Here is an 18,660-nt window from a genome sequence, read left to right on the forward strand (position 1 = left end):
ATTTTGATCGAGACGTAAAATATTTTGGTAATCGTATTCGTAATTTAGGTAACTCACATGATATTTTTTAACCAAAATCTTTTTTTCTTTATTTACAAATAAAAATCTACATTTTAAAAGAAAGACTAAAAGTTTATATAAAAAAAGTATTAACTTGCCCTTAGCTTCTTAAAAAAACCAGTAACCCACCATCCCTTCCTTAAATATCCATAATTCCAGTGTTTGCTTTGCATAGTACAACCATTAAGGTATTGAAAACTAAATAACATAAAAGAACCATCCAATTGTAGTTGAAATACCAACCTGCAATTAAATGTATTAAAGCTACATTAGCACATGGTAATCCGTAACTCTTACGAACTCGACAACCACAATATGAATGATTTAAGTGAAGCTCTTTTACTATTATATCTAGCGCGTCTTGAGAAACAAAGTCGTGTAATAGTTTCAAGATTGATAAGTTGCATTCATGCTTCAAAATTGTATTGCTTCTTTCAAACTTGCTTTGATTGATGTATTTTGTGATTTCACAATTTCATCAATACAACTAACAAACTTATCTAAGGTAGAATTTGTTGACTCTAAGTATCTTTTTAGCTTGACATGTTGGTTGTCTGATTTCCAAAGTATAGACATTCATAAGTCCAAACAGATACAAACATTTCTTTGTAATTGTTTACGCAAGTATAATCCGGGTAATTAAAAACACATATAAATTGATCACTTTCATTAAAGTGATAATAATAATAACAATAATAATAAAAATAATACCTTGATATTTAATAAACGTTGTTCGAAGTTGCTTATAATTTTTCTCGAATAAGGGGGGTGCGTGGCCTAGCTTTTATTTTCTAGCTTATGCTTATATTCAAAAGTAGCTTATAGCTTATTTTCTATTATTTTATAAGGTCTTTTTAAGTGTTTTGATTAACTTATATTCTACAAGTTGATTATAAGTCTTAATAAGTTGTTAAATCCACCATTATTCAATTTGTTACCGTAATAAGTTGCTTCAATATTATTAATCCACCATCATTTGAGGGCAATGAGTAACTTACCCCCTTAAACAAATAAGTATATTCAAATATGATAAAAAAAACCATCTTCAAGTAAGCTTCTTCAAATTAGCTTATAAGCATAAGCTAAAAAATCTAAACCAAATACCAAATTAAGCTTATTTTATTAAAAAAAAACACCATGTGTAGTCATAAAGCCCCACCCCTGAACGTTATGCGTCACGTGTCACCCAGTCAGAGTTATGGTTTTTTACAAAAACATGGTGTAGTCATAAAGCCCCACCCCTGGGCGTTATGCACCACGTGGCGCCCAATCACTTTTACACTTTTTTGTTTTTTTTAACCTTTTATTAAGAATAATCAAATAACAATAATATTTTATTAAATAAATATTGCATTAAAATAAAAAAAAAACTACTCGTCTCGTTCGATATATGCTCTTTTTGAAACGGGAGGTGGATGAGAGCTAACATAACTCATATAAGTTGTCGCGAGCACAATCGCATTCGTAACCGCCTCTTCCTTCGCATCGTCTTCGGCTTGTCGGTTGGGCCGAAAAACTGATTATATATATTGGGAGAATCCATTTATAGAGAAGTTGGTGTGAAGAAAATACAGAGTAGAAAGAAAAATTTATAAATTTGATGAGTTTTGATTGAGGATAAAGTTAGTTGATTTGAAAAGAAAGCTAAAACGTCAGGGGGGCGGTGTGCCCCCGACGTTATAATCTAAAACGCTGCAATAAAGCCTCCACTACGGAAGGTGTAAGCTTTGCTAAAATAGCTAGGCTAAACACCCCAAATTCCAACATCCAATTACAATATTCCACATTAAGAATCCCACTATAATCACTAGGCCGAACACCTTCACCTTCAATTTAGGGAGTGTTTGGCATAGCTTTTATTTTTAAGCTTATGCTTATATATAAAATTAGCTTATAGCTTTTTTTATTATTTAATAAGCTCATTTTAAATGTTTGGATTAGCTTATATTCTACAGTTAATTATGTGTCTTAATAAGTTGTTAAATCCAACATTGTTTAATTTGTTAGAGTAATAATTACTAATCCACCACCATTTGTGGACAAATGAGTAATTTACCCCTTTAAAAATAAACTTATTCCAATAAACTAAAAAACCATCTTCAAATAAGCTTATTCAAATTAGCTTATATAAGCTTATAAGCATAAGCTAATAAGCTAAACCAAACACCAAAGTAAGTTTATTTTATAAGCTTTGCTAAAAAAGCTATAAGCTTTGCTAAAAAAGCTAGGCCAAACACCCCCTATAGTTGATTGGAAAAGAAAACTAAAACACCGGAAGGAGGGGGAGGGGAGCGGTGTGTCCCCGACGTTATAACCCAAAACGCCGCAATAAGGTGTAAGCTTTGCTAAAAAAAAGCAAGGCTAAACACCCCTAATTCCAACGTCCAATTACAATATTCCAAATTAAAGTAAAAGGAATCCCACTTTAATCACTAGGCCAAACTAGGGGTGCAAACGAGCCGAGCTGCTCGCCAGCTACTCGAGATCGGCTCATTAAAAAGCTCGAACGAGCCGAGCTTAATCGAGCCCGAGCCCGAGCTCAAGCCTAAAAATTAAGCTCGTTTAATAAACGAGCCCGAGCTTCACTTATCGAGCTCGAGCTGGCTCGCGAGCCTAAACGAGCCTGCCTTTTATATAATTTTTTAAAATATATATTTAATAATTATTAATATATATATATATATATATATAATTTTATAAAAAAATTAAAAATAACTAAATAATATATATTATTTTTACAGAAAATTATAATAGAAAAAAATATATAAAAATAATTAAATTATTTAAAAAATAACTGATAAATGGTAAACGAGTCGAGCCCGAGCTTGAAAATCTACTCACGAGCCGAGCTCGAGCTTTTGAAATAGAGCTCGAAACGAGCCGAGCTCAGTGTAATTTAAGGCCAAACACCTCCGCCTTCAATTCAATCAACCAATCAATCAATCTGGAACTCCAAATCCATTTCAATGGCGGATGAATCAGCTCCACCTGTCTTCCACACCGTAATTCCGATCGTAAACACACTCCAAGACATATTCGTTCAACTCGGAGCCTCCTCATCGGCGATCGAGCTTCCTCAGGTTGCAGTTGTAGGCAGCCAAAGCAGTGGCAAATCCAGTGTGCTCGAAGCTCTTGTAGGCCGTGACTTTTTGCCTAGAGGTTCGGATATCTGTACTCGCCGTCCGCTCGTGCTTCAGCTTCTGCAGATCCAACCGGATGCAGGTGCTGAGTATGGAGAGTTTTTGCATTTGCCCGGGAACCGGTTCTATGATTTTAATGAAATTCGTAGAGAAATTCAGGTATATGAGTATATCTTAACTTTGATTGACCTAGTAGAATATGATTAATCATGATTTCAATTGTTGGTATTAATTAATCTTAACTCACTTTGTTAACTTGAGTATGTTGTTATCTTGTGTTCGGGATGTCGTACTCGTATTCGGTGATTTTGATTCTAAACCCATATTTTTTTTAGTTTATTTTTTTTATGAAACCGGGATGAAAAATAAAATTTTTGTTTTTTTTTACCTTTTTTATTTTCGCATTTTTTTTGTTTTATAAATTTTTTTTTTTTTCTTAAAAAGGGTTTTTTTTTAACCAAAATTTGATACTTTTACCTACCCTATAGACAACTTTGACCAAAATTACCGGCTAAGAAAACGGCTAAGAGATAAAAAGGTAGAAGGCGGCTAAATATTTAATAGGGTGGGTAAAGTTGGTAAAATATTAAATTTTGGCGGCTAAAATTAGACGGCTAAATGAAAAAAAGAAGACGGCTAAGTGAAGCCTTAGCCTACAAGCCGAGTTGGAGCTGGCTAAGAAGGAATATTTTGAGCCGACTAAGTGAATAGACACATATCCTGAAGCCGGCTAAAAGTCAATGATGCCGGCTAAATAACCATAGATGTAGGCTAAGTTTAGCCGCCTTTGACACGTGTCGAATTTTTATAGGCTAAAGGTGTGTCCCGTTTGTTTTTTATAAAATTCCGTGTGCATAAAGTGGCGGCTAAGGCTTAGCCGCCTTCGGTGACGTGTCAGTTGTTTATTGGTCGAAAAGTCAATGATCGGAGAGATGTAGGCTAAAATAGGCATGTCTATTTTGGTAAAATTTTAGTCAAAATTGCCTATTTTGGTAATTTTCCCGTTTTTTTTTTGTCCAAAATGGTTCTCAAAGTTCTCAATTTCAAAATGGTTCTCACATGATCCTAATCCTATATATATATATAAAATTAACCTTATCACTAAACACAAAATAGCGGGCGCTATTTACCGCTATTCGCTACGTAGCGTATAGGTGACCCGTCGCTATTTACCGCTATTCGCTGTTGACAACTATAGTGTGAGGTTTGAATGATGATTTGAATTGTTAGTATTAATTAATCTAAGTCAGTTGGATAAATTTGTTAACTGTTGTCAATAATGTAATGCTGAGTATGTTGTTATCTTGTGTTTGGTGATTTTATGATTCACATGTGAGAGTAACTAAGCATGATGTTTAGAGCTATGCAGTTAATGCAGTAGAAAATTGAATATCGGCCAAGGACCGATATTTGAGATATCGATTATCGCGGTGGGATATTGGTAGAATTTAATCATTTATATATATGCATGTATAAAAATGTAAACATATATAATATTAATAGTAATATCAAAAGTCAAAACTCAAAAAGTGTCAATATTTGAAACATGACCGTCAGAATCGATCAAATATCGGTCATTGTAGCAGATAATTGGTACCGATGTTTGAACAAATACTTTGCTTGGGGACCCATAACCAATATATATCGCCCATATTAACTGTATAGGTTTAGAGTGATAAAGAAAGAATAGTAAATGAGAGTACACGTGAGTAAGTAAGAAATATGCAATAAATATAATTATTTTTTATTTTATTTTTTATAGTTTTGAACTCGTGTTTTATAGGTCAACCTAGTGTTAGTATTTATAAAATTTGTTCTCAAGTCCAATTTTACTGTCTCTAAAAGAAACCACATGTGATGGACATTTGCTCTTTAAATTGCGTTTAAGTTTTGGTTCCATGTTATCGTAAGGCAATAAACTAATTAATAAACTTTTCTGTTGCATAACTTTTTTTAATGCTACGGGTTAACTAATGGACTAATTGGATGATATGCAGGCTGAGACTGACAGAGAAGCAGGAGGAAACAAAGGTGTCTCTGACAAGCAGATTCGTTTAAAGATTTTTTCACCTAACGTTCTCGACATAACCCTGGTTGATTTGCCTGGCATAACAAAAGTTCCTGTTGGTGACCAACCTTCTGACATCGAATCACGTATTAGAACAATGATAATGTCCTACATTAAACTTCCCACATGTTTAATACTAGCTGTGACACCAGCAAATTCTGATCTTGCCAACTCAGATGCACTTCAGATTGCTGGAAATGCTGATCCAGATGGTAAGTGCAGATGTCATTTTTCATCATCTCTTGTTTGAAACCGCTTCTATAACATAAAATGATCCTTTTGTTATTCTTATATCACGTCAGGTTACCGGACAATTGGTGTGATAACAAAGGTGCATATGCAATATACATGAATCCAAACTCTCTTATTTATTATCTACCGTTATCTTGTATTGTTAGTTTCTGACAAACAATGCTCTATTCATTGTTTAGTTGGATATCATGGACCGAGGCACAGATGCTTGCGCTTTTCTGATGGGAAAAGTGATTCCCCTTCGACTCGGTTACGTGGGTGTTGTTAATCGTAGTCAAGAGGTAATTTTGTTATTGTTACACAGTAGTAATTATCCATGTGTCAAACTAAAGTTATTCAAAGTTTTGTTTTGTTCCTTAAAAGTCACTCAACTTTCATTAGGTGTTCCAATCCTATGTAATTTTTTTATCTAAATGTACTTTTTTTATAAATGTTAAAAGAAAGTTAAAATTTAAACATTTATAAAAAAGATATAGGATTGGATCACCTAATGAAAGTTAAGTGAATTTAGAGGCAAAAAAACACTTTGACTTTAGTGGAACACTTTGGGAGCAAATGCTATGCTATTTTTTTTTAAAATAATTTGTTATCTTATTTAATCTAATAGATACAGCTTTTTTTTTAAATAGGATATTTTGCTTAATCGGTCGATTAAAGATGCACTTGTGGCTGAGGAGAAATTCTTTCAGAGTCGTCCGGTAGCTATTTTTACCCTCTTTTTTAACATTTTAGTGGTTATTCCTTTCAACTGATTGCAAGTTAGGTTTATAATGAGCTTGCTGATCGTTGTGGAGTGCCCCAATTGGCAAAGAAGTTGAACCAGGTATTGTTCATTCTGTTCAAGCACTTTTGAAGCTGTCTCTATTTTCATCGATGAAGTTGATATATGCTTTTTGTTTTTATTATTTGCAGATTCTAGTTCAACATATCAAAAAAGTGCTACCAGGGTTGAAATCGCACATTAGTGCTACTTTAGTTTCTGTGGCAAAGGAGCATGCTAGTTATGGGGAAATCACAGAGTCAAAGGTAGTCAATGTCTCAAATTATCCTTTTAGCAACTTTTATGCTAGCTCAACTTGTCGAACTTACAAGAGCTCGAGCTCGTGCACGGCTTGTTGCGAGTTCTGTTTCAAAAGCTCCAGCTCGGCTCATGAGTAGTTTTTTCAAGCTTGATCCCGACTCGGACTCTGTTCATTTGTTCTTTATTATTAACTTATATACATTTATAATTATTTTTATATATATTTCAGTTATAATATTTTATATAACATGACATATTATTTAGTTACTTTTATTATAGTTTTATGTATAATAGCTATAATCATAAAAGTATGTATTAAATACAAATTATATAAACAATAGGCTTGTTTAAGCTCGAGAGCCGGGTCGAGGTCAATAAGTGAAGCTCGAGCTCAGTCTTCTTTATTAAACAAGCTTATTTTTGGGCTCGAGCTTGTTTCGATCTTTTAGCAAGCTGATCCTGAGTAGCTTATGAGCGTCTGCTCGTTAATGCTCCTAATTATGCATTCAAGTAATCTGACTGCTATTGTAATACTACAAATTCTTTACATTAATTGGACCCCTAAGACCTATTTTTCTGTTCAGCTTTGTGATCATTAACAGATCACCGCAAGTTCAGGTCAAATTGGGGTCAACTCAACACAGACTATTGTAAAAAATTGGAGTCAGTTTTATTACAGATTATTTTGCATTATGACATTAGCTCTTTAATCCATGCAGGCTGGCATGGGAGCTCTTATATTAAATATTTTATCAAAGTATTCCGAAGGTTGTGTAAATTCTGTTGCTATATGTATTTGTTAATGATAATTTAATATTTGGAGTCATTTTAAGTATATATATTTATTTAATTTCTGTTAAACAGCCTTCTGTTCGATGATTGAGGGAAAAAATGAAGAGATGTCTACATCTGAGTTATCTGGAGGAGCAAGAATACATTATATTTTCCAGTCAATATTTGTAAAGAGTTTAGAGGTGTGTGTAGGCTCATCTGTTAACACATTTTTAAGTTTTTTTGTGTGGATACTCTAATTGCAATAATTGTTATTATTATTTTGGATGAAAATGAAATATGATTCCTGCTGCAGGAGGTTGATCCATGTGAGGGCTTGACTGATGATGACATTCGAACCGCCATACAGAATGCAACTGGCACTAGATCTGCATTATTTGTGCCAGACGTATGCTTTACTCTAATACTCTGAACTTAATTTATGGTATCTCTGTATGTCTGTGCTTCAAAGTTGGATGTTTTACCTACTTTCAGGTTCCTTTTGAAGTTCTGATTAGAAGACAGATTGCCCATTTATTAGATCCAAGTATTCAATGTGCAAGATTTGTTTATAACGAGTTAATAAAGGTTAGTGTTACTCAATGTTTCATCACAACAAACATGTCGATTTCACTATAATTATTTTATCTTTTTTTTTCTTAGATGAGCCATCGGTGTATGGTTAATGAGCTACAAAGGTTTCCTGTTCTTAGAAAGCGAATGGATGATGTTATCAGGAATTTCTTACAAGACGGTCTTCAACCTTCCGAGACAATAATCGGGCACATTGTTGAAATGGAGGTATGTCGTTGTTTATAGGGATAACTTCATATATATTCTTACTAAACTTGCTAATTTTTCATATATATCGAAGCTAAACTCTAAATATCATTATAAAACTTGCCAGATATCATAAATATATCTACACGAAGTTCTAAACATCATATATATTCTTATGATTGTTCATGCATATCCAAGCCAAATTCTAAATATCATTACAAGACTTGCCAGATATCATAAATATATCTACACGAAGTTCTAAATATCATATATATTTATATAAAACTTGCCAAATATCATATATATCCATTTTGACAATATCCTTAATAAATAATTCATAATATGACCATTTACCCTTCATTTTTGTTGACTTTGTTGATTTCTTTTTACCCTTTTATAACAAATCTTTTAGTGTTTATTTGTTTTTACTTGTTTTCCATTTTATAGTTTTTATTTCATCTTTGGGGTGAGTTCTCTATGTGTGTATATTGAAGAGATCTATAATATATTATAAATTCGTTTTGAGTGAATATTAAAAAAATTAGGAAACTTAAGAAGGATATCAATTTAAGTCAGTTGGAAAGGTAGTAAAAAATCAGTTAATATTGGCGTTAAATTTGAGTCAATTGAAAGGCAGTAAAAAAGCTCTGTAAGAGGTGAACATCGGGTAAAAGATGAAGCAAAACATGTAAAATTATGAGTTGAAGATGGAGAAAGAGAAAAAATTGTTGAAGTTATTAAATAATTAAGGGTAAAATGGTCTATTATGAATTGTTTTTAAGAAATATGTTGGATATATATGATATTTTGATTACTTAGAGGGATATTTATGATATAAAGAATTTGCTTCGGATATACATGATATTTGACAAGTTTTGTAGGAATATATCTGTTATTTAGAATTTAGTTCGAATATATATGACAAGTTTCATGTTTTGCTGGATATTATTTGCAGATGGACTATATAAACAGCTCACATCCGAATTTTGTTGGTGGGAGCAAGGCTGTAGAAATAGCAATGCAGCAAGTCAAGTCTTCTAGGGTTTCAACTTCAGTTCAAAAGCATAAGGTAGTATTATTGTTTCATATTTACTCACTGGCTAAAGGACTCATTTCTAACAATCTTGGTTTAAAAAGGCGCGCTGGGTCAGAATTGGTCAAAGTTAGGGTCTGTGGAGGTTAACTCTCAAGGGATGGAGAAAAATATGAAAGGTTTATTTGGTAAATAGGTTTATATGTAAAACAGATGAGAGATATGCTGCTTCTGGTTGTAAACAAAGCTTATCTAGTTATACAAAGACACACTAACAGTTGGTTACATGTGGTTGGTCAGGGTGCTGCTGAGCTGGACAAGGCACCACAATCTGAAAGGAATTCCAAGTCACGCTCGTTTCTTGGCTGGCAAGGCAATGGAGTCGTCACCGAACAGGTTTTTCGGCGTTGTGAACATATTAAAATATTTTATGTTAAACACATTTACTTAAGGTGGCAAAATGGGTGGGTTTGTGTATCGGGTCAAAATGGGTCGGGTCGGTTTGATCCATCAACAGCTTTGTGTCTTTTTTTATATTTGATTTGGAAAATTATGTTATTACAACACTGGAATCAAGTTTATTAGAAGTTATAAATATAACCCGAATCACACTCGTTTCTAGTTGCGCGGTTCGCAAATGCCACCTGTCAATTAATTTATTTTTCATTTTTTCGAGTCTTAGTTTGTAGTAATTTACATTTTGCAGCAAAATCAATCTGGGTCCTGGCCGGTTGGTGAGGTTGAGAAACCGAAATCTGGTAAGGTCTTTCTTTGAAACATAGACACGAATCACACGATACAAAAAAACGTCATGGAGATTATTATGATTAAATGGTTGTGAAAAATTGATTCCTGTGGTTTTTCCAGGAAGCACAAGCTTGGGAATCTCAACAATTTTTGGTGGCTCAACCAAATCGTGTTCTGCAAACAAGCCATTTAGTGAACCTGTTCATACCATTGATCATATGGATTATTCATCTTCATTCATTCATTTGAGGGAGGTATGATTACAGTTTTATAAATTACTAGTTGCCTGGGCTGACCTGTTTAACCCAATTATTTAAACGGGCCATGTTCAGGTTGACATGTTTATCCCGTTTAATTGAATAGGGTTGTTCAGAAAAAATGCTGCTTTCTTGTAAAAAGCTCGAAAATACTCTACTTGAAAAACAAACTCGTATGTAAACGAGCCGTGCCAATCTGCCAGAGCCAGGGTTGGCTTGGCTCGAGGCTTGCTCGTTTAAATTAAACCCCAATTTTTGATATAGTAATAATACTGGTAATAATAATATTAACAATACTTATTAAACTAAAAATAGTAAATATAACATATAGAATTTGCATCTCAATCTTAAAAAAATAAAAATAGTACAATATAATGCTATAAACTTTTTAGTTTATAAAATCTGTATAATGTATATGTTAGAATGTTATCTTTTTTTGTCTCGTATATATCAGTGTGTAAAAAATGAACGATTCGAGCCAGGCCAGGTCGTTTAAGTTCGAGCTTGAGCTCGAGCCCAACCTGGCTCAGTCGGCTCTTTACAGTTTACAGCCATACAGTCAACCCGTGTAATTAAGACGACCCGTCAACTCTCTTTATTCAAATCTCGACATGCTAAGGCATTTCTTACAACCCGCCAACTCGTGTAACCTATTTACATTTTGATAACAACCCATTAAACTTAAACTCGGTTTGACTTATTTTGATAAATGGGTTAAACAGTTGCATAAATTTAAGTCTATGGGTTAAGGTTGATGTATTTGACATGAATAAAATATATGGGTCATGTTTGGGTTGACCTATTCAACTGCGAACCTGACATTGATTGACACCCCTAGTTACTGATTGACATGAAAAGGATTTAACTGCTAATGCATGTTGACTTTTGTATAGCCACCGATAGTTTTGAGGCCATCTGATGTCAACTCAGATCAACAGGCCATTGAGATTCAAGTTACAAAATTGTTGTTGAGATCATATTATGATATTGTCAGGAAGAACATTGAGGACTATGTGCCTAAAGCCATTATGCGCTTTCTGGTAATTATGACGTCATTAAAATTCTACTAGTTTTGTATTCAATTATTCTTTTAATTCCTTTTCTTGCTTCTTTCAACTTAATATTAGGTTGGCCATACAAAAAGAGAGTTGCACAATGTGTTCATTAAAAAACTATACAGGTAATAATGGATCAATGAAGATTACTTTATTGTGTTTTATTATTTAAAATTCTGATATCTAACAGTGTGCCGGTTACAGAGATGATTTGTTTGAACAAATGCTGCAAGAACCTGATGACATTTCTATAAAGAGAAAGCGAGCCCGTGAGTTGCTGCACGTTCTCCAACAAGCTTTTCGGGTATGTTTCTTCTAACTTGCATACTCAGATGGTATAGTTTAGCATGGGTAGGTTTTGGGATCAAAACAGAAAATTCGGTTTTCGAGTTTATTTTTTAAAATCGTTTGGTTTTGGTTTTGGTTTTTTTGGTTCTCGGTTTGGATTTTGTTAGGCTTTGGATTTTTCGGTTTTTTTGTTTGTGCTTGAACCTAAAAATAAGTTGGTTCAAAATATTGAATGTGGGTCTAAAACTTTGGGCTAAATCTTTTTGTTAATCAATGATTAGTTGAGTTTTTATATGTTTTGGTTAAAGTATCTGGGTTACACCGTCTATTAGATTCTTATAATTTACTTAAAATTTCAAAATAAAAAATGAAAGTCCTTAAATTCGGTTTGATTGGTTTCGGTTTTAACTACACGCAAAACCGAAACTGAATAAAAAATTTGGTTTATTCGATAACATAAAACCAAACAGTTGGTTTTTGTTTCGGTTTGGGTTTTTCGGTTACAGATCGGTTTCTCGGATTTATGCACACCCCTGGGTTGATCAAAAACATTATAAATAGGTTGTGTTTGCGGGTTGATCAAAAACATTATAAAAACCACATGGACCTGAATGTCACATGCTTATTCATGGTTCGACTCGAACTCGGTCTATTTGACCCAGTTTTTTTGGCGTATTAATATACAATAAAAAAAAATACAAATGCGAATAAAACAATTACATTTAAACTATAAAGTTTGTTTTTTTGTTTTCTCTTCTCTTGAATTTTGACCTAAAATACCCAGTCAGTTTAGATTACATTTAAACAAAAACACAATTTAAACAAAAAAATGTAAGCGTAAACTGGTCAACCCGCGCAGAACCGGCCCATAGGGGTGGCGGGGTGGTCGACGGCCACAGGCCCAACACCCCGTTCCCGGATTTTTTTTTAAAAAAAAATTATATTTATTTTTATTAAAAACAATATGTATATTAATGTTTAAACCTAATCACATGACCACTAGCTTGGTCTAGGGGCAAAGGTGTATAACTCTCAACCAAAAGGTTATGGGTTCAAGTCTCATTTGAGACATGTTTCATCCTATTTTTATACAAAAAGTTTTTACACAACCCAATTTATAACCAAGTAAACCTATATAAAAATTTAACTATTTAAACCAACAAAATACTCCTTTTTAATTAAGCCCCAAAAAAAATTTCGCCTCCGGGCCAAATTTTTTTTTGCTTTTTTGGAGCCGGACCTGAACCCGCGTACCCGCTAATTCAACTGCACATGACCTGTTTAGTTATGTTTACTATTTGTTAGACATTGGATGAACTGCCACTGGACGTGAAGACGGTGGAAAGAGGCTACAACTTGACCAATAATGATCCAACTGGTCTCCCTAAATTTCATGGGTTTTCCACATCATCAACGTCTCCCGTTGCTAGTCATTCAACGGACTCTGACAATACCGCTTCACCAAATAATCAAAGATCATCCGAGTCTCATTCAGGTGAGTGGAGCTCACCTTTCTCTGGCCATTTTGAGATAAGCAGAGGTCAAAGTTGTTGTATTCTGTGTAGAAAAGCTTAGTAACTATATGATACACAAATGAGTTTCAAGTTTTATATTAATTTCGACGTGTCGTATGGTTATTAGGTTTTTTCTAATAGTAGCCATGTAGTATTGTTTCAAATAAAACAATTTGGAAATTTGTACGATTAAAAATAGACTAGCGATGCGTGACTTGTTTTTATGTTTAACTATGATATTATATGAACTTTTCCAAAATGTTATTTAGCTTCATTGTTAATTTTTTTGTTGTAATAATTATTGGCATATTTCATTGCTCTTCTATAATCTTGCATTTTGTATCTTGTATGTTGACATTATCCACAACTTTTTAGTTTGTATTTGGATTGATTATACAGATGTTAAAATTTTCTTTTAAAGTGTTTATTTTCTATTTTATTTTCATTTTTATTTGTATTAGTTTGAAGTCTTTTAGATTTTGCATAAAATAGTAGCGAAGATCTCTTCCAACTCTTCACAATTATCAATTATGCACTAAATCAATAAATGCTTAATTACATTGCAAATATATATACTAGACGGGTGCCAATTTCTTGGTATTGTGGAAGATAACGGAGTGGAGTTAGGTATGATGTGGTGCTGAAGAGACATTGTAAAGTGGGAAACAAAATGACATATACATCATTTAGTCTAAGTGAGATTTTTCTCACATGTGGTACCTGGCTTCATGTACCGATGTTCTTTGGAATGACGTGTCGGGTTTCTCCGGTTCAAACTTTTTACATCCAGAATCGGAAGCCAAGCCCTGTTTTGTCTCGACTATTTAACGAAAATACTAAAGAAAATAAAGAAAAAAGAAGCTTATCTTAACTACGAAACAGTAGATTATCTCAATCACGAATGATGAATCGATTATCGAATGATGTCTAAATTCCAAACACAATTGTTTAAATACAAATCGATTAATGTTAAACTGGTGGAATAAAATCAAACAACCTTGAGTAGAAAAGTTGTGAATGTGTAGCCACGAATTGTAGCGTTGTAACTTAACAACTGAACTGATCTATCGTAACGGGTTCCTGGAAGCCATAGTTCATTTAGGTTTTTTAGGTTAATCCAAAATACATAAAACAAAATCAGTAACCAAACCGAATTATTATGGTTCGGGTTTTAGTTATCCACTTCCATTTTGCAACCCTTATTAGTAGGGGCGAGCGTAAACCGGGTAAGACCCGTGAGACTCAACCATCTCATCAAGTTTTAGAACCTCCGAAAAGGTTGCAGTCATGGCTTCCGAAGAAGACGACGCTCCTGTTTGGATAACAGATGACGGGCCGTTAGTGGTGGTTACAGATCCTCTAGACGGGTCCCACAATCTTGACGCATCTATCCCAATAGGAACCATTTTTGGACCGAATCGTTAAACGAAACCAAACCGAAAACCGTCATAACCGAACCGCACTGAAACTCTTCATTTTTATCATATTTTCCCGCCTTTTTTTCTCTAGTTCATGTATTATACGTATTAACAGTTTATTACTATCATTTTCATGTATTTATATCTTCATTTCATGTACTAATATATCAATTCCATATATTTTTACCTTTATTTGATGCAGTTATACCTTCATTTCATGTATCTATGCATTCATTTCATGTATTTTTAAGCAAAATTTTAGCTCATGTTTGATATCGGTTCTTAACCGAAATTAACCGAACCAATAACCGTTCGGTTCGGTTAATGCTAATAACCGAACAGAACCGTGCACACCCGTAAATAGAACCATTGTGAACGGATTATTAATACCTAGTATAGTATTTACCATATTTATTTCCTTTTAGAAACAATTTAATTTTGGTAGTTTGAATACTACAATACCTTTTAAAAAGTTATTAAATATTTTCCAACAGTTTAATTTTGGTAGCTTAAATCATCGCACGTTACACGAAATCTATCATTTAAAATTACAGAATAACCGGTCTCATATAAAAACATAAACGTACTATTAACTGTTCTTTTACATCCCACATAATTTGTTTGATTAAAAACTTTAAATTTAAACGTGTAATACAAATTTTCTATAATTTTAGCTTTTACTAAAAATACTTTAAACTATGGGTATTAGTTGATAACTTTCATATGTGTCATTTAAAATAAAAGAATTACAAAATTATGAGTTTGTGACTGGGATAACAATAAACTGTTAATTAATGGCAAACTTAGTTATTTTTTTTTTATGTTAGAGCGAGACTTCCATTTATAAAAAAAAAAAAAAGAAAAGAATAGTAAATGTGTCATTGGTCAAATTGCTAATACGAGTATTAGTTATCTGTCAACAATAAGCTGGTGATAAAGTAGTAAGAAAGAGACTTGGTGTTTTATTTGACCCAAGTTCGATTCCAGCCCACCCCCAACATTTAGTTTCAGCGGCATCGGAATGATATGATACTAGGCGAGTATGTGACGTTCACTAATTGGTTCCTTGAACTGAACGAGTTTTATCTCACCGCACTGTCGTGCCTTCAGGCGAGTGTTCACGGGCGTTGTCCTTGGGTGAACATTTTCCTCGAATCAAAATACAAGTGTATCCCGATACGATAAATTTAACCAGTATCCTATGTGAAAAACTCGTTGACCGTTAAAAAAATCTATCCGTCAACGAGCTAAACAGTCAAATCTAACCGACAAGAACAATAATAACATTCCCTAAACATAAAGGACCATTACCGAAACTTTCACATTTCCCATGCCACCTTAACACCTTGTGTACGCACCGCTTGCATCAAAACGCTTTTCAAAATTTGTATGAATAACAAACAATTAACAAACCACACACACACACTCATAACCACCAAAATCCGATAACCAATGGGCACCGTAGACGAATCGGACAAGCACTTACTCAACCGCCACACGGAGAACCACTTCACGGCCGGTGAAATCGTCCGTGACGTCATCATCGGCGTTTCGGACGGTTTAACCGTTCCGTTCGCGCTTGCGGCTGGTCTGTCCGGTGCTAACGCTTCGTCGTCTATTATTATTACTGCCGGTATTGCTGAGGTGGCTGCCGGTGCTATTTCTATGGGACTCGGAGGGTAAAACCGTAAACCTGACTTAATATTATTACGGTTTTTTAATTATTATTAATTTTAGGTTTAATTTGTTTATTATGTTACGTATAGTTTAATTATGTGTTTAGAATATGTGTATTGTTGACGTGATTATTATGTGGTTCGGAATATGTAATAGAATAAGTAATTGTTATGATACTTTGTAGGTGATTGTATACGAGTGTTATCAGGTTGATTTTAGGTTTAATTTGTTGATTTTGTTAGTGTATAGTTTAATTATGTGTTTTGAGTATGCATATTGTTGATGTAATTATGATCTGGTTCGGAATATGTAATAGAATTGAAGGAACTGTTATATACTTATATACATATTACTTTATATCAAATTGTAAGTGAGAGTTATTAGTTAGATTTTGGGTTTAATTTGTTGATTTTGTTAGCGGAGACTGTGATTCGTGTTTCGGATGTGCATATTGTGATAGTCGAAGGTTGATTAAGTGTTAGTTATAATACTTTGCTGCTGATTGTATGAGAGTTCTGTTATTAGGTTTAATTTGGTTGATTTTGTTAGCGTATACTGTGACTACGTGTTTTGAATATGAATGTTGTTGGCGGAAGCGTCATCTGGTTCTGAAGTTGAGATTGAAGGATAGAAGTAAAGGTATGATCAGGTAGTTATTATAATGCTCCATTGTAAATTGTTATATGTTTCGATTATATGCATGTTGTTGGCGTTATCATTATCTGGTTAAGAATTTGTGATCATAGAATCGAGGTTTGATCACGTAATCATTATAATACTTCGTAACAAATTGTATGATAGTGTTATTAGGTTATAGAATTCAGTGTTTAGGTTTAATTTGTTAAGTTTTGTGATCGTATACTTAATCATGTTATTCGAATATGCATATTGTTTGCTTAGTTATCACGTGCTTCTGAATTTGAGATAGAAGTAAAGTTATGAACAAGTGATTATTATAATGCACCATAGCAAATTGTATCTGTTTCGAATCTGCATGTTGTTGGCGTGATCATCATCTGGTTCGGAATTTGTAAGGAAATCAAATTTTTGGATCTGATAATCATTGCAATACTCCATAGCAAGTTGTATGCGAGTGTTATATTAGGTTATGGAATTCAGCTTTTGAGATCAAACATACTGTTCTCAATGCTGAATATCTGATACAGATTTATGACAAATTTGATATTGGAGTTTACCGAGCTCTATTATTATTCAGTTTGATTTTTATCACTATTACGTGTATAATGAAGTGGATTTTAATGAGTAGGTATTTGGCTGCAAAGAGTGAAGCTGATCATTATGCTAGAGAGCTACGTAGAGAACAAGAAGAAATTGACACCATACCCGATTCAGGTTACTTCTTAGTTCATTAAAAAAATAGATTTATGTTCAAAAGAATCACATTGATTATTGATAATTTTTGTTTTGATATATATAACAAACTGTAGAGGCGGCTGAAGTGGCGGAGATACTTGCTGAGTATGGTGTGGAGCCACATGAGTATGCGCCTGTCGTGAATGCTCTGAGGAAGAACCCTCAAGCCTGGCTTGATTTCATGATGAAGTAAGTGTTACTACATAAACATTCATCATCCGCCACCTATTTCTTGATTTTAGACAAATGGAATCTTAATAGTACATGGTTAGGAAGCTTTTACTTGTTTTAATATATGTAAGCTAGCCATCGATAAGCTAAACATCGTCTTTTTATATGTCTTTCATAAGAATAATATTTGTCTTTACAAATTAAGAGAGTTTATGCATGTCAGCATGTGATGTGTGGCAAACCAGAAGCAATCTGTCATTCAATTAGAACAACTATAGTCTATAAACAATACTGGTTTGACTGTATTGTTCTGAGTTTTAGGTATATAAAATTGACCATAAGTTTCTCATTTAATCTTTTTTATGTTATAAATTTTGGCTGTTTTAGCATGTTAGCCACACTTTATATAGGTCAAAACAGATTAAGTTTATTCTAGACAAAAAGTTGTCTTCATGAATCATGATACACTTTAGCCATATAAAGTAATAAGGAATATTGCAAAAGCAGATCTGAAGAATGTCACATGTACACTAAAGTCTCCACCCAACCCGTACAATATTCACTTGGTTTGACCTGAACCCGTTTTGACCTGTAACTTAGTCTTAGTGAATATTGTGTTTCGTTTGTTATTCAGATTTGAACTTGGACTTGAAAAGCCCGATCCAAAACGAGCACTTCAAAGCGCATTTACGATAGCGATTGCATATGTAGTGGGTGGATCGGTCCCTCTTCTACCTTACGTGTTCATCCGAGTGGCTCAAAAAGCTTTGGTTGCATCTGTTATTGTGACCATATTAGCCTTGTTGATCTTTGGGTTTGCCAAGGGTTACTTCACTGGGAACAAGCCGGTTTGGAGTGCCTTGCAAACGGCCTTGATTGGAGTCGTAGCGTCTGCAGCCGCTTTTGGCATGGCTAAGGTCGTGCAGGGCTAGTACTGGTACACGGTTACTTTGGTATTGGTTTAGGCTTTTATAGTCAAACATGTTGGTTTTTCACTTTAGATGTTAAAAGTTCGGGTTCCACGGATTTTCTTT

General features: G+C 33.7%; 2 protein-coding genes across 3 annotated transcripts; both read left to right on the forward strand.

Moving 5' to 3' along the window:
* Positions 1-3,005: 3,005 nt before the first annotated feature.
* LOC143552718 (dynamin-related protein 3A-like) lies at positions 3,006-13,226 on the forward strand. Of its 2 annotated transcripts, XM_077042865.1 has the most exons (20): positions 3,006-3,359; positions 5,198-5,480; positions 5,571-5,599; positions 5,700-5,801; positions 6,150-6,218; positions 6,284-6,343; positions 6,433-6,546; positions 7,261-7,309; positions 7,406-7,515; positions 7,629-7,721; positions 7,808-7,900; positions 7,976-8,113; positions 9,048-9,161; positions 9,426-9,521; positions 9,832-9,883; positions 9,993-10,126; positions 11,023-11,169; positions 11,257-11,309; positions 11,389-11,488; positions 12,778-13,226. In XM_077042865.1, exons 1-20 carry the CDS (start codon positions 3,027-3,029, stop codon positions 13,045-13,047), a joined length of 2,439 nt encoding a protein of 812 aa, XP_076898980.1. In that variant the 5' UTR covers positions 3,006-3,026; the 3' UTR covers positions 13,048-13,226. The 2 variants fall into 2 exon arrangements, with proteins under 2 accessions (XP_076898980.1, XP_076898981.1); XM_077042866.1 differs by lacking the exon at positions 9,426-9,521.
* Positions 13,227-15,783: 2,557 nt separating this feature from the next.
* Positions 15,784-18,660, forward strand: LOC143552695 (vacuolar iron transporter-like). The gene is made up of 4 exons (XM_077042844.1): positions 15,784-16,083; positions 17,349-17,434; positions 17,530-17,644; positions 18,261-18,660. The coding sequence occupies exons 1-4, from the start codon at positions 15,857-15,859 to the stop codon at positions 18,556-18,558; spliced, it is 726 nt and encodes a 241-aa protein (XP_076898959.1). The 5' UTR covers positions 15,784-15,856; the 3' UTR covers positions 18,559-18,660.

Source organism: Bidens hawaiensis, unplaced genomic scaffold, assembly GCF_021521415.1.
Source record: "Bidens hawaiensis isolate Kalapana, Puna unplaced genomic scaffold, B.hawaiensis_p1.1 tig00017009_1, whole genome shotgun sequence".
NCBI lineage: Eukaryota > Viridiplantae > Streptophyta > Magnoliopsida > Asterales > Asteraceae > Bidens > Bidens hawaiensis.